The following is a 24,530-nucleotide window of genomic DNA, read 5'->3' as shown; positions in this document are numbered from 1 at the left end:
TGTTTTAATTAATCCAATTAATTGGACTACCAGGCAGAGAGTTTTTATTACATAAAAACATTAAATACATTTTTAATAATCCATTATTGTAAATTCTATAATAATAAAGAATATATAATATAAGAGAAATGTAATATTATAAAATAAAACATTTTGAATCCATTATTATAAATTCTATAATAATTAATTAATTAATAATATAACGGAAATGTAATATTATAAAATAAAATATTTTTTTGAATCCATTATAACACATTCTATTAATTCTGTAATAGAATAGAATATAATTTTATAATTATTATAAAATTTGTTTTAATTAATCCAATTATTTGGACTGCCAAACAGAGCTGCCTTCAAAAACATCTAAACGGAGTGAAATATCATATAACCATATTATTATTATAATATAATAAAATAACATTTTCAGAATCCATTATTATAAATTATTTAATATAAATATAATATAATATCATTTTAGAATTAATGATTGTAATATATTTTTTTTTTATTAATTGGACTGCCATACAAATTGGTGTACAAGTATAAAATACTTTCAAAAACCTCTAGACTGAATTAAATTAAATTAAATTAAATTAAATTAAATTAAATTAAATTAAATTAAATTAAATTAAATTAAATTAAATTAAATACATTAATTAACTAATTAAAATGTTTAAAATATAATATTGTTGATTTTTAAAAATTTGACGTGGCATTTTAAACATCACATACAATTACATGCGAGTACGTTACAAATATCTCCCATGAATGCAAGCGTGACAGTTGCCGAACCTTCGTCGATGTCCGGGGGCAGGCCGCCCACAAACACCTTGCGGGAGAACCTCTCGATGCGCTCCCCGTTCTGATGGGGGTAACAGTGAGGAGACCCCAGGACCCCCGGGACACCCTGGTTGCCATGGCCGTCGTCCAGGAGACCGTCGTCAATGGGGAAGAGGGAGGAGCGTCCTGTTAAAGAGTGAATGACAGGTGAGACACCCATGGTATCAACATCCATCTTGGGTGATCTGATCAGCATTATGCATCTCAAACGGCATCTTCTGACACGGGAAAGTGTCAAAACAAAGTGTCAAATCAATATACAGCATGTTAGTAAGTGGTTATTCGTGTCTAAGGTGCAATAGGACACAAACTCGTTTATCGTAGCACATTTGTCTCTCACTAACTCTAGATGTGGTTTGAGAGATCAGATCAATCTGAACCCGGTTCACACTTGATTACACCGATAAACTGATCAAGTTATTTCTAGTGGTCAATGAAGATGTCACAGCGTACACACATATACACCGTACACAGACACATCAAATGTTGCCATGCTAACACAGATAGCGTAATGAACAGAGTTGATTTTACCTCGTCGTCTCCCATAGCTCCTGGCTGCATGTGGACAGAAACAACACAGAGCACTATGAAACAGCTGACTGAACGCTTAACTTCATGACTGTGTAAATACAGAGAAAGGTTTATTGATGAAATGTTCAGTACAGCGGCCGGGTCATCATGGCTAGACCTAAAGGGACGGGCGATGTGCTCAAAATCTCATATACAACGATATTTATCATGATATCATAATTTTTTTTGCTGGAAATAAGGCTGTTAAGACACCAAGCTTTTTGACACCAGTAACATGTCAAGAGACGAAACCAATTTTAATACCACAGCAAAAACTAATACTAGCCTAATTAATGTTAGGGTGTGTTCACACTTGTAGTTCGGTTTGCTTGATCCTGACAAAAAAAAAAAAAAAAAATGTAGTCCTTGTCCGCATTGCCATTTTAACACTGAACCTAAAGATACCAAACCTAAAGGCACAGGGATACTATATGTTCACAACCTGATTGGTCGGCTTTTATGACGTATATTTCGTCACGGAACTTACCGAACATCGAAACAACGCTGTATTCTGGGCTAAATGCGCTTGTTGTATGTGTGTAGCTACAAATGATGGTATTTTGATCAGCTGAGAACTCGTGAAGAGCTTATAAAACGGTTAAATGAGACAAAACAGCGTCAGGAATCCCTCCGTCACACAAATGAAGATCTGCTGTGAGGAGACCCGGTTCTGATCCTGCACTGAACTGTGATGGGAAACATCACGACTATGAAGAGAAAAAAAACTGGTATGCTGGAGCATTTTAGGGTCTCATCTGGTGACATCATGTCCTGTTTTTGGTGCGTCTTTGGTCAGTGTTGAGTTCATATTTCAGTCGAACCGAACCAGAGTTCGTTTGTATGTGGATCGAGTCTCATAATTTCAGCGTCTCGGTCCTCTTGTTTGGAGACACCAGGGTTCAGATGGCAGCGTTCACACTTATTCAAATGAACCGCACTAATGTTTTAATCCAACCAAACATGCCACGTGTGAACACACCTTCAGGTAAGAAATACTACAGAAGTTGAATCAAGTAATTGAAAGTAAAATAAAACACTGCATAGTCTTCACTGTATTAAACTAAAAATTAAAGTTACAAAGTAAATTTTTTTCTATTGGGCCACTGTCACTTTAAGAGCTAATGACCCGATCCAATATACTGACACACATCGGCTGTTAACGATAAAGATGTGTATTCTTGCCAAGACAAGCATTTTGACCAATGTTTGAGTGTATTTGACCATTTAGGCGCCAGCTGATTTTACTCCAAATTCGTAAAATGTGATTTATAGAAAACCGTATGTATTGTATTAAAAACAAGTTAGCATCAACCTCAAGCCCTAAACCTAACCTTCTGAAAATATACGAATGAAGTCAAACAAATTCATATGAATTTGCCGAAACATAAAATAGTTGTGAATTCTCACGAGACAGAACTGCGGCTTACTGTATTTCTCACCAATCACGACTGTTTAACCGGTTACACCACCCACCCCTAGCTAAACTGGTAAATAAAGTAAAACTGGTAAGTAAACTGGTCTTTTCAGATGACTGAAGGTTCAATGTAAAGGATGTGCTCAATATTTCAACTGTGATAGTTTCTCTTAAGAGGAGTGCTTTTTTTTTTTATACCAAGTGAAGATACAAGAATGAAGCCTCACTGCTGTCATTCCTCAAAGCACAATATTCCAGAAAACCTCTTCCCACTGTGTCACTCCATATAATCACATGACAGACAGCACATGTTCCAGTGGATCAACTGACTAACATTAGTGACTGCTCTTAGTAATCATGTGATCTATACTAGCACACGTCCTTCTCACTCATGTGACCCAAACTAGCCGCAAAACCAGTTCAACCGCACATATAAGTCTGTCAGAGCTGTGGTGCAGAGGGCTATGAACATGCCCAGTCCCATTACCCCTTTTTGCCCCAAATATTTTTTTCTACACCTGACTTTGATATAAAATAGCCTAAGTGTTCAAGCCTTTCAAAGTGCACTCCATTGACAGTGAGTGCAGATGGACACAGTCTATAGAGGACCTCTCTTTTTAAACTGACAAACCACGTGAATTGTTGAATTGCGCTGTTGAAAATCGTCAGACGTGAAAATCTGTCTGCACGCCGACTGTGCACTCTTAAAAATAAAAGTTACAAAAAGAGTTTTTTGCAGCGATGCAATAGAAGAACAATTTTTGGTTCCCAAAATAACCTGTAAGTGAACAGTTCTTAGAGCGAAGAATAGGAATCTAAAGAACCTTTTTCCACTAGAACCTTTTGTGCACTGGAAAGTTTCCATGGATGTTAAAAGGTTCTATATGGAACCATCGATGGAACCGAACTTTTATCTATTTGTAACCTATGTGTATGTCCAGTACATTATATAAATAATATAATAATTATCAAGGGAAGAAATGACAGAAGGCATTTTGAATAATGATCTCGAACCTCGTACTCTTCTTTTGTGTATATATGTTTACAAGGTGAAACCTAGTTGTGTCGTATAATTCGAACATCATTTATTGTTTAAGAGTGTACACGGACATTAGCTTAATATGTCACGCGAGCAGCGGAAAGTGGACAAGATAAGTGTTAAGTGTTCTTTTCAGTGTGTTGCTGTGTAGGTGGCTGACTAAGAAAAGTTATTTTGTTGACCTTACTTAGATTTTCAAGTTTTTGTCCAAAACCAAATTGAGTTATCTGAACAAACAAATTTAACATTGAACAATGTTGTGATTTTTGGAGTTTTAATAAATAGAAACTCCAAATATTATGCCATTATCTAAGTTTGGCAAAATATAAAAGTTGTTATAACAAATCAAGAAAATATATATTTTTTAACAGTGTAGTTTTAAGAGGCAAATAATGTTCATGTCATGAAGTTAGCTTTCAATATCAAAACATGATGAAAAAACAAGGATTGTAGCTGCTAGCATTGCTAAATGCAAAACATTCTGTAGTTGCCTTGACAAAAAAAAATTAAGTTCAAAAGACTAACTGTTACTGATTAGATGAATAAAAGTATTTAAGTTGACTTTAATTGGAGCGAATTAGTTGAGCTAACTTTAAAAGTTGAGTGTGAAATGTTGCCTTATTTTTTCAAGTTGGCTCAACTTGTTTTTGTTTTTTTTAGTTACCATGACAGGAATTTTTAAGTTCAAAACACTACCTGTAACTCAGATGAATAAAAGTATTTAAGTTGACTTTAATTGGAGCGAATTAGTTTAGTTAACTTAATTAATTAAGTTAGCACAACTTTTTATAGTGTAGTGGTCAAATGATACATTGCCAAGGTCGATATATCAGTTGATATTTTTAATTATCGCCTTTGGCCGTTACGTATTTAGGTGACATTTTGATTTTGACAGAAAAACACTTCTCCGTTATATTGTCATTTTCTGCTTGTCCGGCACTTTGCAACAACATGACTTTCGGCATGTTTCCTATCACAGCGTCTGACGTTTACGATTTACATGGAGTGTAAAATGTCACATGAAACACGGGAAACAGATTTCCAGAAATGTGATTTGAATAGGATTTCAAACCACATGAATGTACAGTAGTTCAAAAAGGATTTGTAAATCAAAAAATTTTTTATATGTCGAAGACTGGACCAATTCTGACTCCATTCCCAAATGGATAGATATGGCTCAGGTCAATCCATCAGTGTAAATCTGTGGGGGGTCCATTAGACCAATATCGTATGTGTAATGCTTCTGGTTAGGAGTTAGTTCAGATTACTAACCCTAAATATGTGCCATAGTAATAGTGATGCTTGTCTTGGTAAACACCACTGATTAAAGACACACAAAGCAAACAAAACGAAGCCTTTTGGCTACAATCACAGTTATTTTTAGAGTATAATCTACGATGATCCAATTATCCAAAAAAGAAAGCAACAGCTGTTTCTGAAATATGGCATCACAAGAGAGCAAACCACAATTTTGCGAGGCTTCAGAGACTGTGATCTAAACCAAGCGTAGCCAAACACAATGAGCAAGAGTTCAGTCACGCTGGCTAAAAATGGACGGAGTCCTCTGGATACAGCGAGCTGATTGGTCAGCCAAGACTGCAATACACTATGAATAAAATGCTAAATTGTTGAAATTCCATTACGACATAATTCAAATGCGAAAGTATCTGTAACATAACATTACGACAGCAATATGACACAAACATAAACGAGTTGAACGAGAACATTTGAGAGTGGCAAAGTGAGCCAACTGTGCTAATATGACTAACATGCAGAGTCTTTCAGATCGACAGATGAAGACATAACTCAAACTACATTGGGGACTCAATTATAAAACATAAAACCCTTCCTTAAAATAATTGGTAACACTTTACAATAAGGTTCATTAGTTAACTACATTAGTTAACATTAACTAATAATGAACTGCACTTATACAGCATTTGTTCATCTTTGTTAATGTTAATTTCAACATTTACTAATACTTTATTAAAATCTTGTTAACATTAGTTATTAGTGCACTGTGAACTAACATGAACAAACAATTAACAGCTTTATTTTTAACATTAACAAAGATGGACAAAAACAGTAATAAATGTATTGCTCATTGTTAGTTCATGTTAGTTAATACATTAACTAATGTTTAATAAAGGAACCTTATTGTAAAGTGTTACCAAATAATTTATTGTGGTCCAAAGGTGTACAGTCAGTGACCTTCAATGTTCTTCAGACTATGCAGAACGTTTAAAGGTTTAGCAGCATTTATCTAACAATTAAATAGCATTATAACTACTATAATAACAATAGTTGAGGTCTGGATGCTAACAGACATCCAGTCATGCTAAAACACGTACGTCACATCATCAGTGGGAATAGTAACTTCATAGTAATTCATCAAACACATCTAGATTCCCAGATTCCCATCTTTTCCTCAAGATGGCCTCTGCTACACACAGGCATAGTACAGATAGAAGAAAAACAAAAAACTGTAGCTCACTGTCATAATTACCATTGAGCATGAGTAGGCCGTCAGCGCCGGGGTGGGGACATCCCACACGGCCTGAACATGAGAGAGGAGACAGAGAGAGAGAGAGAGAGAGAGAGAGAGAGAGAGAGCAGTATGAAACGTGGAGCCATGTGTCAATCTTACAACACCTCTATGTAGGGAGCAGCGTTAGACATCTAGAGAAGGCAAAAGCATTTTTATGCTTAGAAAATCATATCATTAGCTTAGCATTATGCTAAAAACAGAGAATGAATATGGAGTTGGTTCTCTCATGCGCTTTACATAAAGAGTGATGCTTTCCCTGCCGTTTGGAAGCTAGCATCCAAATCAGCCATAGAGCGCAACAGTCGGGTTCCTGAAGTAAAACAACTCCTTTCCTTTTTTAACTTTATTAAAGGCCCATTCACACAATGGATGATAACTTTATCAATAACTACAAAGTTGTATTAATCGTTTTAATTTGATGAGAATGGTGAGGTCCACACCTCAGTTATTATGATAATGACACAAAGGAACGACATCACTGGAATCACTTTCATATTTATTTATTTTTCTAGCTGATTAACGATAAAAACATTGACAGCCAATCAGAACTTGGCGCGGGCATTTAAAGTGGCTGACGACAAAACTGCAGCGTGCGAATATAATACACAGAACGCTATGGTTTGCTGGTGTGGAGCTAATATAGTTATCACTCTTTGTGTGAACGGGACTCAGTAGGTTTTGAAACAGAGCCCCTCTCTCTCATGAGGAATGTTGCAATGATGAACTAGCTTTGCAGTGTTATTAAGGTCATCCTTAAGTTTGACCCCAGTCACATGACAGACGCAAACATAGAGAATCCGAAGATCTGTCACATGACACATCCCAGTTTAACATGTGAGCACTTAAGACACAGAAAAATTCCCTTTTGAATGTGTGGCTGTCGAGGACTATTGTTGTTGCAAAATCTGCAAATTCCCAGGTACTGTTATCTAGCCTGCTAACACAGACAAGGTTTTGTTGAAATTGCAAAAATCATCTTGAAAGCATCAGTAAAAACAATTTGAATTTCTAGATTTCTAGATGCAAATGTTCTCTTTTCCAAAGAATTTTTTTCTTTTTTTTTAAATAACTATTTAAAGCCAAAAACTATAAATATGGACAAATAATGTTGTAATGGGAAAAGTAGTCTTTTTTTCTGCAGGGCTTCATTTTCTTTATTCAAAATGTATTCATAATATTTTTCCGTTTGATTTGGGGGGTCAAATGTGACCTGGACATGATGTCCTGAGATTTATCCCTAATCTAGTCTGACAGATTTTTTTTTTTGAAAACGTCCAGGTACACAGACAATAAGCTGTAATTCTTCCAAGTCCTCACACACTCTCACACACACACACCCACACACACCATCTGTTGTCCAATTATTAAACGCAGAAGCTCCAAGAAACAATTACAATGTTTCACAGAGCTCTCATCGTCCTTCCACGGTCAATCAAACTATTGTTTCGGTTCATCTGCTTTGTGATTACACACAATAACATCACAAGACAAACCAATCCTGGAAGTGGTCCGGTCTCTCTGCCAAGTGTTTAATATTTCAACAGCGGTGTGTTGTTTTGAGCGCTTCAGCTGGTGTCAGCGCATTCCCTGACGCTGGCGAACACTCGTGACGACCCGTTAACTGAGCCATCGTTTACTGAGCAGGTTTCCCAGGAGTGGTTCGCTCAGCACATCTCCCACGATCGGGTCCATTGAGCCAACGTCGGCATGTTAGAAAAGCTAAAGCACAGGTAATGCACATGTACACCACAACTACTAAAACATTTAGATCATAATGTGGTGATTTCCTACTGTTAACCCCGCAATTCCCATATTAAAGTCAACTTGAAAGCTGTAACACTTCCATGATGAGATATTCCTGACTGAAACAGAGCATCTCAGTGAGTCCAAATAATAATATTTCTATATCATATTGTTATTTGCTTTTATTCAAAATTCAAAATTCATTTTTTTCTTTTTTCTTTTTTTTTATTGCAGTATTTTATTATAAATGATCTATCCATGCTATGACGTAAGCCAATCATAACCTTGGCCGTTTACTGACAAGCCTTAAAGGAGCAACGCCTTAAAAACGGATCATTTCAGAGTGAGGGTTGAAAATAATCCCTTTTCCTCACATTTATTTGCTTTTTGTGCAAAAAAAACTTTCATAACATTAGAAGTTAATCTCAAGGAACATATTAAAATAATAAATATATCCTTTAAAAGAGGGCCTTCACTCTCCTGTCCTTTATCTGTCACACACAGGGTGGCGTGAGCTAAATATAGAGCGTATACCCACGCCCTTCCCTCTCTCTCGGTCTCTGCAGTGAGTGCCGCCCCATGTGTCTGGTCCATCTGCTCCAGCAGGCTGAGCGAGAAGCTCCAGTGAGAGACTGTAGCGAGAGCCACACCCAGATCCACAGTGCCACACACACACCGTGAGGCTGGGACTCAACACACAAACAATCATCCATCCATTCATTAACCACTTCAGTCCTATCTGACTCTTGGTGATTCTATGGGCCATGTCTCCTGCCATCCGCGAGAGACTGTCCGTGGATTTGTCTGGGGTAGGTCACCGGGTCTTTCCCCAACCCTCCCAATTAAATGTCTTGGGGACTCACACACACGCACGCATTCCCACCTACGGACAAGTTAGCGTCTCCAATTCACCTATCCTGAAGGAAGGAAGACTTGAAGAGTCTTCAGCCGGGACTCGAACCGAAGACCTCGTTTCTCTGAGCCACTGTGCCGCCGGACACAACGATATGCTTGGGCCCAAATAAAGCAAAAGGCCGTGATAGGCAGTGCCACGATTCTTACCCTGGTTAGGTGCTATTAAACTTTAAACTTTATGAGAACTTTAAGTTAGTGCTTGAAAGTACCGACATAAAATGCTGTAACAACCTATTTTACAATAAGATATTCTATGTGAAAAAAAAATTGAATTGTAAAAGGGAACTTGTCCGTCAGGAATTGTAAAAAATATGCGTACGATACCAGAACGGACAGAGGTGGTGGAAGGGGACGGGTTGAAAACTAAGAGGGGTTTGTGATGTCATGCAAAAGGGAAAGTCGTTTCAGAGGCAGAGAAGTGCACTTCATTTTATTGAATGATACTTCGAATCTTAAAAAGTATATATTTTTTTTAAACTGTGCTTACAGATATTTCAATTCTAATAAGGCCTTAAAGACTTAAAGAGAGCACACTTTCATGACTTTCACAAAACAGAACTAAATTAAAAGTAACTGACTGAACTTAATCAGGGGAACAAATCAATAGACCTGGCCACAATATCTATGTTTCTTCCACATGACATTACATATAAACATGTCCTACTTAAGAGTGTTTTTGACTCACTTAAGTTTAGATAATTACATTTAATATAAATTTAAACTATAATACATTTGTATTTAGTAAGTAGAATTTAAGTGTCAGAAAACATTACATTCTTTTTTATGTATATTCTTTTAAAGTATATTATTTACATAACAAGAAGGATACTCTGTAAAAGTGTATTCTTTTTCACAAGGGTTTCTCTTGATGATAATACCATCAGTTGCTCTTGATGAAATATAATAACGATACTTTTTTTTGAGTAACATGCACGATTGAATACTGCAAAATATTTACTCTTACCATGGTAAAATCCACTATTTCAAAATAGCTTATTTATTATCAGAATCATTTATTAATAAAAAACTGTTGCAAGACTGTCAAAAAAAACATTTAACTGTTGTCAGTCCATAGGTGTGCGTATTATGGCTATTTTACAACCCCTTTGTGCATCATCTAATCAGATTTAAGAGACAAAATTATCAATTTTATAAGATCACTTTTTTATATTAAGAAACATTTATCTGAGAACCAAAAGTGTCTATAATCACAAAGCTCAATGCAACCCTCTCAATTACATGAATGAATCAAAAGTACAGAAAATAAGCTAAATCAAGTGCTGGTTCTTCTAAGACCGTGATGAAGACAGACCTTATATGAACCATGTATAACATGTGAAATCTTCCATGTAGTCTGTCCTCCAAAGCCTTATTCGACTCCCATGACACCAGCAAACCATGATAAGGAAACATATCTTACCCTTCAAAGGGTCCTGCTCCGCCCTCATGATGTCGATCAGGGAGCTCTCCAACGAATGCATGTTCAAGCTGTCATACATCCTGGACCGATCCTGAGGAAACAGAGTTGAGGGATGTGTCAATATGTGCAAGACAGATGGAAGCAGGTAGTGTTGTGAAATTATGGGATTACATGCACACAGTCAGGAGCAAACCGGCTCCCTCGGACGCAGGGAATGGCATTCTTTCCGAGCTGATCGCTCTAAGCAGGAATAGAGCGTGTTTGTGTAGGCCAAGCGGTGCGCTCCGTCACCCCTGAGACCCAGGAATACTGCGGCAGACCCGGATTCTGGGACACAGAATTTCCGACCCCCTGGAATGTTGTTTGTAGAGCTGTCACGAGTGGAATTAACCAGGCAGGTTTGTTAGCTTTAGTGTATTTTGGACTGAAAGTTCTGCCAAAAACTGGTCTCGATGCGTGGCTGTTTTAAGGAAGAATGTGTGTGTTGCTTGTTTTTGATATTCGGCTGCTTTACCAGAATATTCTTCTTCCCGTTTGTGGGGGCATCCCATCTCCCTATCACAACACCCGCGCAACAACATGCCACAGATATATGTGTCATTACCGCAATGAGACCAAGAAGGAATGTGAACATAAACACAGTTATATCCGCCACTAGACCTGTGTGTGCACACACTGCAGGAAACACTTTCACGACTGACACAAACACAGCACAAGTCCAGGGGACCTTCATTATCTCCACCTTTGTGGAAAAGAAGTGCACTTAGTTGTGGTGAATATCCACTTGTATGTATATTTCTGTATGTGTACTGGCAGATAACATTAATAAAATAAAAGTCCACTTTAGTGCACTTAAAGAGAGTACACTTTCATATAGGGATGTACGATATATCGGCCACCATATCGGTATCGGACGATATATGTTCATTTTTAATGTTATCGTTATCGGCCTGATAAGAAAATTTGGCCGATATGTTAAAGCCGATAAATAATGTATTATTTCCTTCAGCTGAGACACTTCAGATGCGCGCTGTTCGACATTATGGGTTTGAAATGTTTGAAATATGATTGGAATCACTTAAAAAATTAAATAAAAAAATTTGTAAAGTGCAACACAAGTCTGTCATAAAGGCATCATTATATATGTGTGCTTGGGACATGGGTTTTAATGGTGAAACTTTTGTTTTTGTAATCAGGCTTGTAATCAGTCGCTGTATTTTCTAGTTTGCAGTATGAAGTGTTTTAGTAAGTGGTCCATCATGGTGAATCTTCAGCAAACACACACACACCCATTAACCAACAGCAGCTGCTGTGTGGCAGGATAATGCCAGATTACTGCCGCCCGCATCACTTCCTATCACCACTTTCAGCCCAGCTTTACAATTATTCTAATGGAAAATATATATAAAACAATCTGTGTTGTGTTTTATGACACGTTGTACTTATTCGTTTTGTTGTTTAAGTTAAATCGTGGACACATTGTACAGATTTTTTGTTTAAGTTAAATCGTGGCTACATCGTACTAGTTCGTTTCGTTGTTTTAGTTCAATTGTGGCCATATCGTACTAATTCGTTTCGGTGTTTAAGTTTAATCGTGGCTACATCGTACTAATTTGTTTCGGTGTTTAAGTTTAATCGTGGCTACATCGTACTAATTTGTTTCGTTGTTTTAGTTCAATTGTGGCCATATCGTACTAATTCGTTTCGGTGTTTAAGTTCAATTGTGGCCACATCGTACTAATTCGTTTCGTTGTTTTAGTTCAATTGTGGCCACATCGTACTAATTCGTTTCGTTGTTTTAGTTCAATTGTGGCCATATCGTACTAATTCGTTTCGGTGTTTAAGTTCAATTGTGGCCATATCGTACTAATTTGTTTCGGTGTTTAAGTTCAATTGTGGCCACATCGTACTAATTCGTTTCGTTGTTTTAGTTCAATTGTGGCTACATCGTACTAATTCGTTTCGTTGTTTTAGTTCAATTGTGGCCATATCGTACTAATTCGTTTCGGTGTTTAAGTTCAATTGTGGCCATATCGTACTAATTCGTTTCGGTGTTTAAGTTCAATTGTGGCCACATCGTACTAATTCGTTTCGGTGTTTAAGTTCAATTGTGGCCACATCGTACTAATTCGTTTCGGTGTTTAAGTTTAATCGTGGCTACATCGTACTAATTTGTTTCGTTATTTAAGTTAAATCTTGGCCACATTGTACAGTTTTTTTTGTTTGTTTTGTTTAAGTTTAATCGTGGCTACATCGTACTAATTCGTTTCGATATTTTAGTTAAATCGTGGCCATATTGTACTAATTCGTTTAGGTGTTTAAATTAAATTGTGGCCATATCGTACTAATTAGTTTTGTTGTTTAATTTAATTCGTGGCCATATCGTACTAATTCGTTTCGATATTTAAGTTAAATCGTGGCCATATCGTACTAATTCGTTTCGGTGTTTAAGTTTAATCGTGGCTACATCGTACTAATTTGTTTCGGTGTTTAAGTTTAATCGTGGCTACATCGCACTAATTTGTTTCGTTATTTAAGTTAAATCTTGGCCACATTGTACAGTTTATTTTGTTTGTTTTGTTTAAGTTAAATCGTGGCCATATCATACTAATTCGTTTAGGTGTTTAAGTTAAATTGTGGCCATATCGTACTAATTTGTTTCATTGTTTAAGTTAAATCGTGGCCATATCGTACTAATTAGTTTTGTTGTTTAATTTAATTCGTGGCCATATCGTACTAATTCGTTTCGATATTTAAGTTAAATCGTGGCCATATCGTACTAATTAGTTTTGTTGTTTAATTTAATTCGTGGCCATATCGTACTAATTCGTTTAGGTGTTTAAGTTAAATCGTGGCCATATCGTACTAATTCGTTTAGGTGTTTAAGTTAAATCGTGGCCATATCGTACTAATTCGTTTAGGTGTTTAATTTAATTCGTGGCCATATCGTACTAATTCGTTTCTATATTTAAGTTAAATCGTGGCCATATCGTACTAATTCGTTTCGATATTTAAGTTAAATCGTGGCCATATCGTACTAATTCGTTTCGATATTTAAGTTAAATCGTGGCCATATCGTACTAATTAGTTTCGTTGTTTAATTTAAATCGTGGCCATATTGATTAATTAGTTTCGTTGTTTAAGTTCATTCGTGGCCATATCGTACTAATTAGTTTTGTTGTTTGTTAATTCGTGGCCACATTGAATTTAAATGATTGAACTAAATGTAACTGACTGAACTTAAAACGAGGGAACAAATTAATAAAGCTGGCCACAAAATACATTTTCTTCTTCCACATGTCATGTATGAGGCTCCGTAGTAAATATGTAAAGATACGCTGACTGACACATAAATGTATGATGGACATTGTTTGGAAAGCACACTAGGGAGCGAGTGTTGACCGTGTCAATTGCAGATGCTTCTAACTGGATGTGTCACGGCCATCTGCCTCCCACAGGTAGAGCAGGTTTTAAAAAGCAAGCTCTTATATCAGTCCTGTGCTGTTTTCAGTCTCCAGTCCTATTCGCACCGGAGCTTACAGACAGCCCGAGGCTGGAAGGGGCTAAATATAGTTTTAGCAACATTGCCAGAAATAGTGTCTGAAAAGCAGCTCAGTTCTCCAGTGAAGAACACGAGGCCTGAAGACTCATGCTGATCTGAGACTGTGGGTTATTATGCCACCATTCAATATCATTCAATTTCAAATTATAAAATTATTTTTATAACCTCTTTTTCCTGCCGACAACTACTGTTGTAGTCGAGACCAGCTCACTCGAGTCTGATTGAAGACTGAGACCACATTCTCAGTTTATGACAAGACAAACACCATGAAATATGAAGACTGATGCTGCGTTCACACCATGACGTGATTACAAGATGACGTGTAGAATTACAACACGTGGCATTTCTCGGAATTATGCATTTCTATGGCAACACTATCAATGGCTAAATGAATCTGCAACTTGTCAGGTGGTACAAGTCGGATCTCTCCGAAAATTCCAAGTTCTACGAGGACCTGGTCTTGATTCAAACACATTTCCACTACGACACAGTCATTAACATTCGAACTGAAACATCTGAAGTTAAAAGTTCAAAGAAAATCTTGGGAAATCGAATGAAATCTCTATAGCCCTATTTTATCTTTCCTCCTCCTTCCATTTCTATCTTTTTTGTTTCTCTTTTCAGCACATGACGCATTTGATCTCTGGAACGCAGAGCAAACATGAAGGAAGGAGAGGACAGGAGGTGAGAGGAGAGGCTCGTGGAATGCGAGGAATCCCAAACGGCACCGTGTTTATGGAAATGAACAATACCGCAGATACTCCTAGAGTCGGACCTGTTTCCTGAGAGAGGAGGAAAGCAAGTGATGAAGGCCAGACCACACTCATCTCAGGTTCCTCATTTCAGTTCTGTTAGGCCCCCGCTTTAACGGAATTAGCTGTGACGCGCCAAACACTGATCTGGTCCGAAATAAAGTACAAACTAACAATGGCTTATTCTGTGCCAGACCATAACAACAGCTCTCAATGACAGAACGGCATGTTAAATGTCAAAACTAAACTGGTTTAATTCAAAAGCACATCTATAGACATTTAGCACACATGGCCTGAATAAGATAAGCCAACTGTAGAGAGTAAGGATGGCAAGAATACCAGTAGTCATGTGATACTACTAAGTCGATACTAAAATGAGTAACAATAGCAGTTTGTATCAGCAGAGGTTTAAACATGGGGTGTTTCCACGTACACTTCAGTGATTCACATGTAAATGACCTGCTGTTTCAGCTCATCATCAAAACAATGGGGCAACACGACAAACATGTGTTCCCCTTTAGCCTCTCACATACTCAGTTTCTCACTTTTAGCTCGAAAGTGAGAAACTTTCAGACTCTCACTAAAATGTGCATTTAGCATTAAGCAGGGCTGGACAATATATTGAATTTTTACTATATGTTTGCAATAATTTTCCTGGTATTATAAAACGTGAATATTACAAAATTACATTTTGCGACTTAAGTGTGGGAGCATTGAAGTATTTTAGCATCAGCTATTTTTATTTAAATTTAATTAAAATTTCAGTTGATGTTTTTTTATTTATTATTATTCATGTATTGGTTGTTACAATTAATTAATTCAAACAAATTCAATGATTCGTTTTTGCACCATCACTCAGAAATGTTCATGGAAGTATCTGTGTGGCAATTTACATGTAAAAAACAAACATTCCTTAATTATTTTTCTTGTATTTTACTTTCTAAATCTACATTGCTACAGTAGTTTGGTTGAAATAATAGTTCCTCCTATATATGTGTGTGTTTTTGAGAGAAGTCTCTTATGTCTACTACAGACTGTGTGACAGATCTACGTTTCAGCGTCATGTCGCGTTGATCAATACGTCATTTCATGTTGCATTTTTACCGGCTAGTCAGTAGACGTAGATCGTAGCAGCAAACACACTGTGAGATGATCATGATAAATCTACGACACTGTTAGAAAATGATCTCAGGCTATATTTGGTCTCAAGACCGTGACAACGACCGTCTCTGATCCTCTCTCAGTGTACGACGTAGAGCCACAGCCACAGGAATCAACACGATTGCTCATCTTTCCTATGGAACATCCCAAAATCATACAGTGTGTACCGGACATTATGGTCACCAAGGCTGAATTTATATGATCAAATATATACACACACACACACATATATATATATATATATATATATATGCTATTTCAGAACAAATATATACCTCCCAGCCCCAGTGGTACGACACCTTAGAAAGTCAACCTCATAAATAAAGGTCAATGGTCATACGAACATATGATTGCACTTGAGATTCATGAGATTCATGGACATTTCATAGTCCCATGTGTCCCATCTAACTGCAAACTGGAGATCAAATAGGTTGAATTGATTTTTCCAAAAAGCACACAGACACAGATTTCCAGAAGCGAGTTCAGACTGCCACACAATCATGAAGGGAGAGGACAGGTTCCTTCAGGATGAAACCGGCAAAACCTCGATGACCTCACCGTGAGTCATCAATGATCCCGTAGAAGGTCGTTGAACGTCCTATTGAACTCAACAGTCACACACAGGGCGTACCGGGCGTACACACAGACGACGTCTGATGCTTATACATATTGAGCAACAATTAAAAAATAACTGGCTCCCATCCCAGCCCTAGAACCTGAACGCACATGGCCAGCTCACACACACACATACCTGCGGGGGCAGCAGCGTGTTGCTGTTGTTGTCGGTGCGGAACATATTCTCTTCGATCCAGGATTTCGGTCCCATGGAGCCGGCGGAGCGGGGGAACTTCGGTGGAGCGATGACGTTACTGGAGAAGGGTTTCTTCATGGGAGAGATCTGGTTGACGGAGCCTGGCACACCCATGCCTCCTCCACGCCGATGGTCCCGGCCCCAGGACATCCCGCCGGAGTTCCAGCCGCCGCCCTGATGGGAGCCCCACGGGGACTGCTTCATCATGGGCTACAGACACACAGAACCATTAGTTAGGGACGAAACGCAAGTACTTCAATGCAAACGCTAGACTTGAAGTTCAAGTCCATTTCAAGGCAATCAGTTCACTCGGCGGCCATCTTGGGCACGCATCGCATCTATTGTTAGTCATGCAAGTACAGCTCCTCACTAGTTGAATAGGGAAATATCTACATTTTACAGAATTACTCACTGATTCTATAACATATTTTAAATCAGCAATACAATCTGACATTAATTGTATAGTAAATGTTGTTTACTATCCTCAAATAGCAAGGAAAACTGTATATAGCCAGTGAGCATGTGGCATTCATGGTCTTAGAGGAAGGAGACACTCTCAATCTAAAAGAGCATTTCACTGGACAACAATATGGATATCCTTGTTAAAAGAAGTGTGCTTAATTGTATTGAATGTGCACTTGTAGGTAGTGTACTTGCAGATAATGTCATATTAATGAAATGAATACACTTTAAAGAGAGTGCACTTTCACGACACACTGAATTACACTTTTAAAAAGTGCCTTTTGTTGTGCTTTAAAGTACACTTATTTTGATGTGTTGACTATCATACTAAAGCACACGTAAAGTACTTGACTATAATTTTAGTGTTATTTGATATTACATTTAAAGTTAATATATTTGTAATTTACTTAAACTTTTTCTCAAGGGATACGCCTGTGAGTACAAGATGATGTCATCGATACTTTTGTTCTGTTTTCCAAAAAGAGAAAGACAGACATTTTTATTGTATATATCTGTTAAAGGTTGAACTGCATCAAGGAGTAGCACTAGCATAATGACCTCAAAGCCAACAGAAATAGAGTGAAAGCTACAAATTTAACGCGTGTGTGGGAATCTGAATGAGAGTGACTGGTGTAATCGCCCGTATGCGTGTGTGTGTGTGTGTGTGTGTGTGAGTGTGTGTTACTTTGAGCATGGCCAGGCTTTGCCTTGCTGTACATATAAGAAGATTTAAAGCTTTACATCTCACACTCCACATCTCGTGAAGAAAGTGGCGACAACACACACTGTCTTTATCCTAGAATATAATGTTGAAACACACATGAATGCACTTCTTCGCAAAGTGTCCACACCAAACAATGACAAAAAGAAACAAATTTTCATTTCCAGCAGGTGTTGTCATTGCATTGTGTGCACAACTCTCCCCAAATGAGAGTCCCACCCATCTCCGTAATGTCTTTGTGTGTAATTGGGTAATGGCCTGAGTGTGCGTGTGTGTGTGTGTGTGTGTGTGTGTGTGTGTGTGTGTGTGTGTGTGTGTGTGTGTGTGTGTGTGTGTGTGTGTGTGTGTGTGTGTGTGTGTGTGTGAGTGGGTGTGCGAGACTGCGTGCACATACAATCTGGTTGAGTGTTTAAGGGATAGTGAGAGATAATTACCACTGATGGCGTCTAGACACTGGGAAGATGTTGAGAGCTATGCAGTAAGAAGTAAACCACATCCTAGAGCCTGCGCTGGCAGTTTGACGTATGTGTGCGACTGCAGAAATGCATCAGCCAGTAGAGCTTAAGCTATACTGCTTTACATTATTCAAACATACAAAAGATCAAAGAATCAAAATGTGAAGTGTCCCAAACAAGCGAGTTGTTTGGAGTTGCCATTTCAACTTGCCACAATAATACGGGTTGCATCCGAGAGTTTAGGCAGTCGACTTATTGACTTTCTGCCCTATCATACTGACTTCACTGGCAGCATTTGTGCACAAAGGTACGCAGCAAAAGTGATTCCGAAGCATAACGATCTAATGAGCCGGAACAGAACAGTAGAAGTTTTGGTGCTAATCTACATACTGTATTTACTATGTTTTACTACAATGACCGCCAACTACGACTCATGCCTGCTACAGACTGTGTGATTTCGGCCATAAGATCATTACAAATCACACTGTGGATCTAATAAACATATGTACGACATGTATGTAGACTGTAGGATGATGACACCTATTGAATCGAAGGCTACGTTAGTGTAAAAAAATAAAACATCATCAGCATGTGCTAGTGGTGAACAAATAGAGCAAGATGAATCGCACTTTGGCAGTTGTGGTTTTTACGTGCATTGAAAAAAAGAGTGAAAGAAGATAATATGGACACGGTCATGGTTAGGGAAAGAGCCCAACTTGGGATGCTAATTTTGCAAATGGAGCTTGAGGAAAGTAGTTTTAAGTTTTGGCGTCATGTCGCGTTGATCAATACGCCATTTCATGTTGCATTTTTATTGGCTAGTCAGTAGACGTAGGTCGTAGAACTCTATTCATATGCAATCACAGGTGAGCATTTATTGGCTGTTTAACTACGGCTTTAAATATGGCCCATCCAATCATAATTAAGAATTAGATCTATTTATTTTATAATATAAGGTTTACTGGATACAGAATGTTTGATTTTGAACTCAAGTGTTACATAATGTAATGCCATTTTTTATAATTAATTTGTTATGATTATGAATTATCTTATTTTTTGGTTTATGTCCTTCAAGTTCCAACTAAAATGTGCAAATAATGAATTGACATGAAGTATCTTTCATTTTTAAGTACTTAATTGTCAAAAAATAAATAAAACGTGTATCACCACATAATCTATTTGTTTTGTTTAATTCATGTGAATATATTGTAAAATGTAATTTATTCCTGTGATCAAAGCTGTATTTTCAGCATCATTACTCCAGTCTTCAGTGTCACATGATCCTCCAGAAATCATTCTAATATGAGGATTTGATGCTCAAGAAACATTTCTGATTATCATCATCATTAAAAAAAAACCAGTCGTGCTGCTTCATATTTTAATATATTTTGTGGAAAAAGTGATACAATTATTTCAGGATTCTCTCATTTCATTCATTTGAAATAGAAATCATTTGTAAAATTATAATTGTTTAGTGTCACTTCAATTTAATTCATCCTTAATGCTCTTCCTGACCATTTCCCATGACTCACATGGTGTTATAAGATTATGGTCATACCTCTCACACCTAATAAACACATACACACAAAATTCTCGACTCCTGAAAAAGGGCGTCTCCAGCTTATCTGCGATATCATGCTAAAAGACATTTACTCTTAACAGCTGTTAGACCAGCATGACTTCAGATGTACAAATATCCCAGTGACAGATATAGGGCCACTCCTAAACCATGTGACCATCTCTACCCCACCCCCACAAGACCAAACCCACACAGGCCTAGAATACTTCACCACCAGATACCCAGATATCAGATCTGCGGCGACGCAACCAGCTTTTGTAAACTGCATAATGTCTCTAAAACGCTGTTCGTTGCATGCGAGTGTCCTAACAGATGATCGAGACTTTTTACCAACACAATAAAAGACATGCTGCGTATTTATTGTTTTTGTATTTTTGCGGTACTTCATCTCACATCTCATCAAGCTCAATTCCGGTTGCACAATACTGATATAATAGAATATCATATATTCGGTGCTGTTGTAGATTCAGTAGCGACGCAGCACAGCGAACACTATCATAAATGTGGAGTATCTAATATAATATCAAAGAAATGCTGAAATGTAAAGGAATAGTCAACATTCACCAAAATGGCCACCATGCCATATTAGTGAAACGCCAGTGCCGAGTGAAGCTTGGACTGCAGATTACTGCAATAACAGCTTTCTCAGACAGCGCTGCAGTTTAGCAGGGTGTTGACATCTCCAAGCTCTCGATGGGAGATTTCGCTGAGTGCCCCACAGGTCAAGACATCCCTGGAATGTCACGTGAAGCCCTTCAGCATTATTACCACGACTCGTGCTCGATGAGCCGCTGTCCCCCTCCAGAAAACAAGTGGAAAAACACACTACTGTTTTCTCTATCACTGCATTATGCAGAGTGCAAATCAACTACTTCTGCCAAAAACGTGTAGTATAAAACCCAGAGCAAGCTGTTTTCAGTGTCCCACAATGCACTGAACTAGGCCTGACCTTGCATTTCCACTGTGACTCATTATTTGATTGTACTACCACAAGTTATTTTGACATTACGCCAAATTGCATTAAAAAGCACAAATTGACAGTTGTTATTTTTCGGAGATTATAACTGAATGCCATTCTCAGTGTTTCATACCGCAATGTAGGATACTAAACATTTACTGTTGCATAACGGGATCGCTAAGATTCTGGAGCCGTATTGGATTACTTTTATGATAGATGGATGCGCTTTCTGGGCGTCAATATCTAAGGTACCATTCACTCCCATTATAAAGCTTGGATGAGCCAGGACATTAAATATAACTCAGATTGTGTTCGGCTTAAAGAAGTAAGTCATATACACCTAGGATGCTTGAGGGTGAGTAAATAATGGGATCATTTTTTATTTCTAGGTGAACTTACCCTTAAATGTTTATTTTTATTTTCATTATTATTATTTTAATAAGTCTCTTCTGCTCACCATGGCTGCATCGATCAAAAATACAGTGAAACAGTAATATTGTTAAGTATTACTATTATGTATTATTATTACAACTTTATAAACATGCTAATACTAATTACCATACAATTTTTTTTAATCCTACTAAGCAGGACACAGTGCAGTAAGATAGTAGCATTTGTATTCAACGCACACACGTCACAATGGAGCGCTGCATTATGACGCAAGAGCAGACGTTCCAAGGCCGCGATTGCGTCACAATGACAGTTTAACAGCCTTTAGAATTCTATGAATTCTAGAATTTACTACGTATGTACGCGTTTTCTACGCCATAAACAGTGCATGTGTAGTTGGACTGAACGGGTGATGAATCGAGGCCGGTGCGCTCACCTGGTGGTGGTGGTTGTAGTTGTTCCTCTGCTGCAGAAAGGCGCCCTGCTGCGGGGGAATCTGCGGGCTGACTGGGGACCGGCGGCTCTGCGGAGGCTGCGGGGGGACGTTGATCTGCGGGGGAAAGGGGCTGCTAAACCCCTGCACCGGGCACGGGTTGGCCGAGAAGCTCTGGAAGAAGCCGGGGTTAATAGAGGAGGGGATGCCCGGGTAGAAGTTGTCAGGCTCGGTGGTGGGGATCGGGTTTATTGCGTTCGCGGAACTGGAGACGGGCGGAGGAGGGGAGCTCGTTTGAACGGACCACGGCGTCCCGAAAGCGGGCAGGGTTGGGGAAGCTGAGCCGCCGCCACCTACGGGGTTCTGCATCTCCGGGAAAGCGGCCGCGAGCATGTTATTGCCACCGGTGCCGTTGTTGATGTGGTGCGCGCTGGGGGACTCCATCGGGATCTTCACCTTGGACGATGGCGCATCGGTGTCCAGGCCCGTGGAAGAAGAGGAGGAGGAGGAGGAGGAGGAGTACGGCTGCTGCTGCGGAGGATCACCCTGCTGATGTATGTTCCGGTCGTGCTGAAGGTCACCGGCTGTCTGTGCGTGACCTACAGCGGAGAAACTGGACTGAGAGGCTGTCAACCCCGCAGGCTCATCCTGCATGTTGCGCTGATGTGACGGGAAAAGAGGGGACACCAGAGGCGAGCTGCTGGCGCGCACCGGAGACGGGCTGGAGTAGGGTGTGAACGCGCCTCCGCCGAACAGTGTCGAGCTGCTGCTGCTGATGTTCGCTGTCTGCAACAAGCCGAACCCGTAATCACCCATTTAATTGCGTCAAAAACAGCGCAGCTTTCCTATTCCCAGGCCTGGTCTGGAACAATAAGAGACGCGCAGTGTCCTATAACTTCCTAAAGCCTGATTGGGAGCGAGAGAGGAGGAGCTTTCGGTCGAGTCGGTCACCTTTTTTGCACACTATAAATATTGTTCGCGGATTTAATTGTCTGCGGCTTTTTTTAGCCGTTCTAGCCGTCCGTCCGTCCGACCGACCGCGCATCCCCCTCCTCGCGTTACCGGCTGATCTGCTGCTGCGGCACAGGATTAAAACTCCTGCATGCGCGTCACAGCCGCGTCACAATGCGTGCGCGACCCCGCCTCCCTCCCAGCCGCAGAGTAGAGAGAGCCGCAATGTGCGCGTCACTCATTCATTATTCAGGAGGTGCAGCAGAGCAGAGCAGAGCTGAGAGCAGTCCGCCCGGTGTCCTGAACGCTGCTGAGCTTTGACACTGACTGTCGGAAATATGGCAGCTGTTTGGCCAACTGCTCATGCGGGTGTCTTCCAGTCTTCTCTCACCTTTAGCCTTTATAATCTGCCGCCGAGGCCACTCTGGCCATGCGCATGGCTATAATAAACTGCTTACTGTGCTTAATGAACATCCACATATCATATTACAGGGCGGGCCTTCCTGATCCTTGATACAACATTTAGATAATGTTAGCGCATGGCAGTATAGCATAGAGCTAGGCTACATAGTATGCAGTGTATTCTACAGTGTAGCATACTATAATGTTTAGCTATGTAGGCCTATTTAGTAGCCTACATTGTATATAGCCCTAGTGTGGGCTAGTGTATTCTATATGATGTACTATAGAATAAAGATTATACATTTGGTATTTAGTACATAGTCAGTACTGTAGTGCCCTATATATTATGCAGTTGTTTATTATTTAATAATATTGTGTAGTGTATACTTATGTGCTATACAATCTAGATTACACCAAAGTATTCAGTACATATTATGTAGTGTTGTACATTATATGTACTGTTCTATGGTATGCAGTCGTTTAAGTATTCTGTATATTGTGTAGTGTACAGTCTATACAGTGTATACTACAACACCATAGTATAGTGTATTCTATAGGCTATAATGTACTATACAATATAGATTATATGATAACACTTTATTTTACTGTCATTTTTACATTGTTACATGTACTTACTGTAGTAATAACAGTAAATTATGCATAATTACATTCAACTAAACTTAACCCTAACCCTCATGTATAGTTACACTGTAACAAGGACACCATAAAATAAAGGGTTACACTTTATTTTAAGGTGTCATTGTTACAGTGTAATTATATATTTAAGTACTGGGTAATATTAAGCAACCACATGTACTTACTATAGGGTTAGGGTAGGATTAGGGTTTGGTTGAGGGTTAGTTGCATGTAAGTATGCATAATTAGCTGTTAGTACTATGGTAAGTACATGTAACGTGTAACAAGGACACTGTAAAATAGTGTTACCAAATAATCTGTAACCGATTATACATTTAGTATTCAGTACATAGTAAGTACTGTAGTCTGCTCTATGTAGTTCTCTATATAGTATGCAGTTGTTTATTATTTAATATATTGTGTAGTGTATACTATATAATGTACTATACAATAGATTACACCATAGTAGGCTATTCAGTACATATAATGCAGTGCACTATATTCTATGCAGTTTTTTAATAGCTATTGTGTATAGTATAGTATATTCTATATAATATATTGTATACAATGTAGATTACACCACGGTATTCAGTAAATATTATGTAGTCTTGTATATTCTATGTAGTGCATTACATAGTATGCCGTCATTTATTACGTATTTAGTATATTGTGTAGTGTACAGTACATAGTGTAGAATATTCTACATAGTCTAGATTATACTGAAGTATTCAGAATATTGTGGGGTAGTGTATATTTTGAATATATTCT

The 24,530-nt window shown here is 38.5% G+C and overlaps 1 protein-coding gene and 1 long non-coding RNA gene across 4 annotated transcripts in view; one reads left to right on the top strand and one right to left on the bottom strand.

Annotated features, from left to right (window-relative positions):
• The window catches only part of cpeb2 (cytoplasmic polyadenylation element binding protein 2), a 33,324-nt gene extending 9,731 nt beyond the window's left edge, over positions 1 to 23,593 (bottom strand). The window contains exons 1-6 of one of the 3 annotated variants that reach the window (XM_082145101.1): positions 21,777 to 23,593; positions 16,716 to 16,985; positions 10,490 to 10,580; positions 6,370 to 6,420; positions 1,372 to 1,395; positions 793 to 966 (exon numbers count right to left, since the gene is read on the bottom strand). In XM_082145101.1, coding sequence (XP_082001227.1) covers positions 793 to 966; positions 1,372 to 1,395; positions 6,370 to 6,420; positions 10,490 to 10,580; positions 16,716 to 16,985; positions 21,777 to 22,589 — 1,423 coding nt within the window. In that variant the 5' untranslated portion in view covers positions 22,590 to 23,593. The remainder of the gene's footprint in view (positions 1 to 792; positions 967 to 1,371; positions 1,396 to 6,369; positions 6,421 to 10,489; positions 10,581 to 16,715; positions 16,986 to 21,776) is intronic. The other 2 variants (XM_082145102.1, XM_082145103.1) reach the window with 2 other exon arrangements.
• LOC309480697 lies at positions 13,209 to 19,587 on the top strand. The gene is made up of 2 exons (XR_014199731.1): positions 13,209 to 15,841; positions 19,167 to 19,587. It is a non-coding gene; the product is annotated as an uncharacterized lncRNA (long non-coding RNA).
• Positions 23,594 to 24,530: the final 937 nt, after the last annotated feature.

The sequence above is a fragment of the Leuciscus leuciscus genome, assembly GCF_965113295.1.
Source record: "Leuciscus leuciscus genome assembly, chromosome: 18".
Lineage (NCBI taxonomy): Eukaryota > Metazoa > Chordata > Actinopteri > Cypriniformes > Leuciscidae > Leuciscus > Leuciscus leuciscus.
Note: the sequence above shows the minus strand (reverse complement) of the source record. Positions and strands in the feature narration are given on the sequence as shown.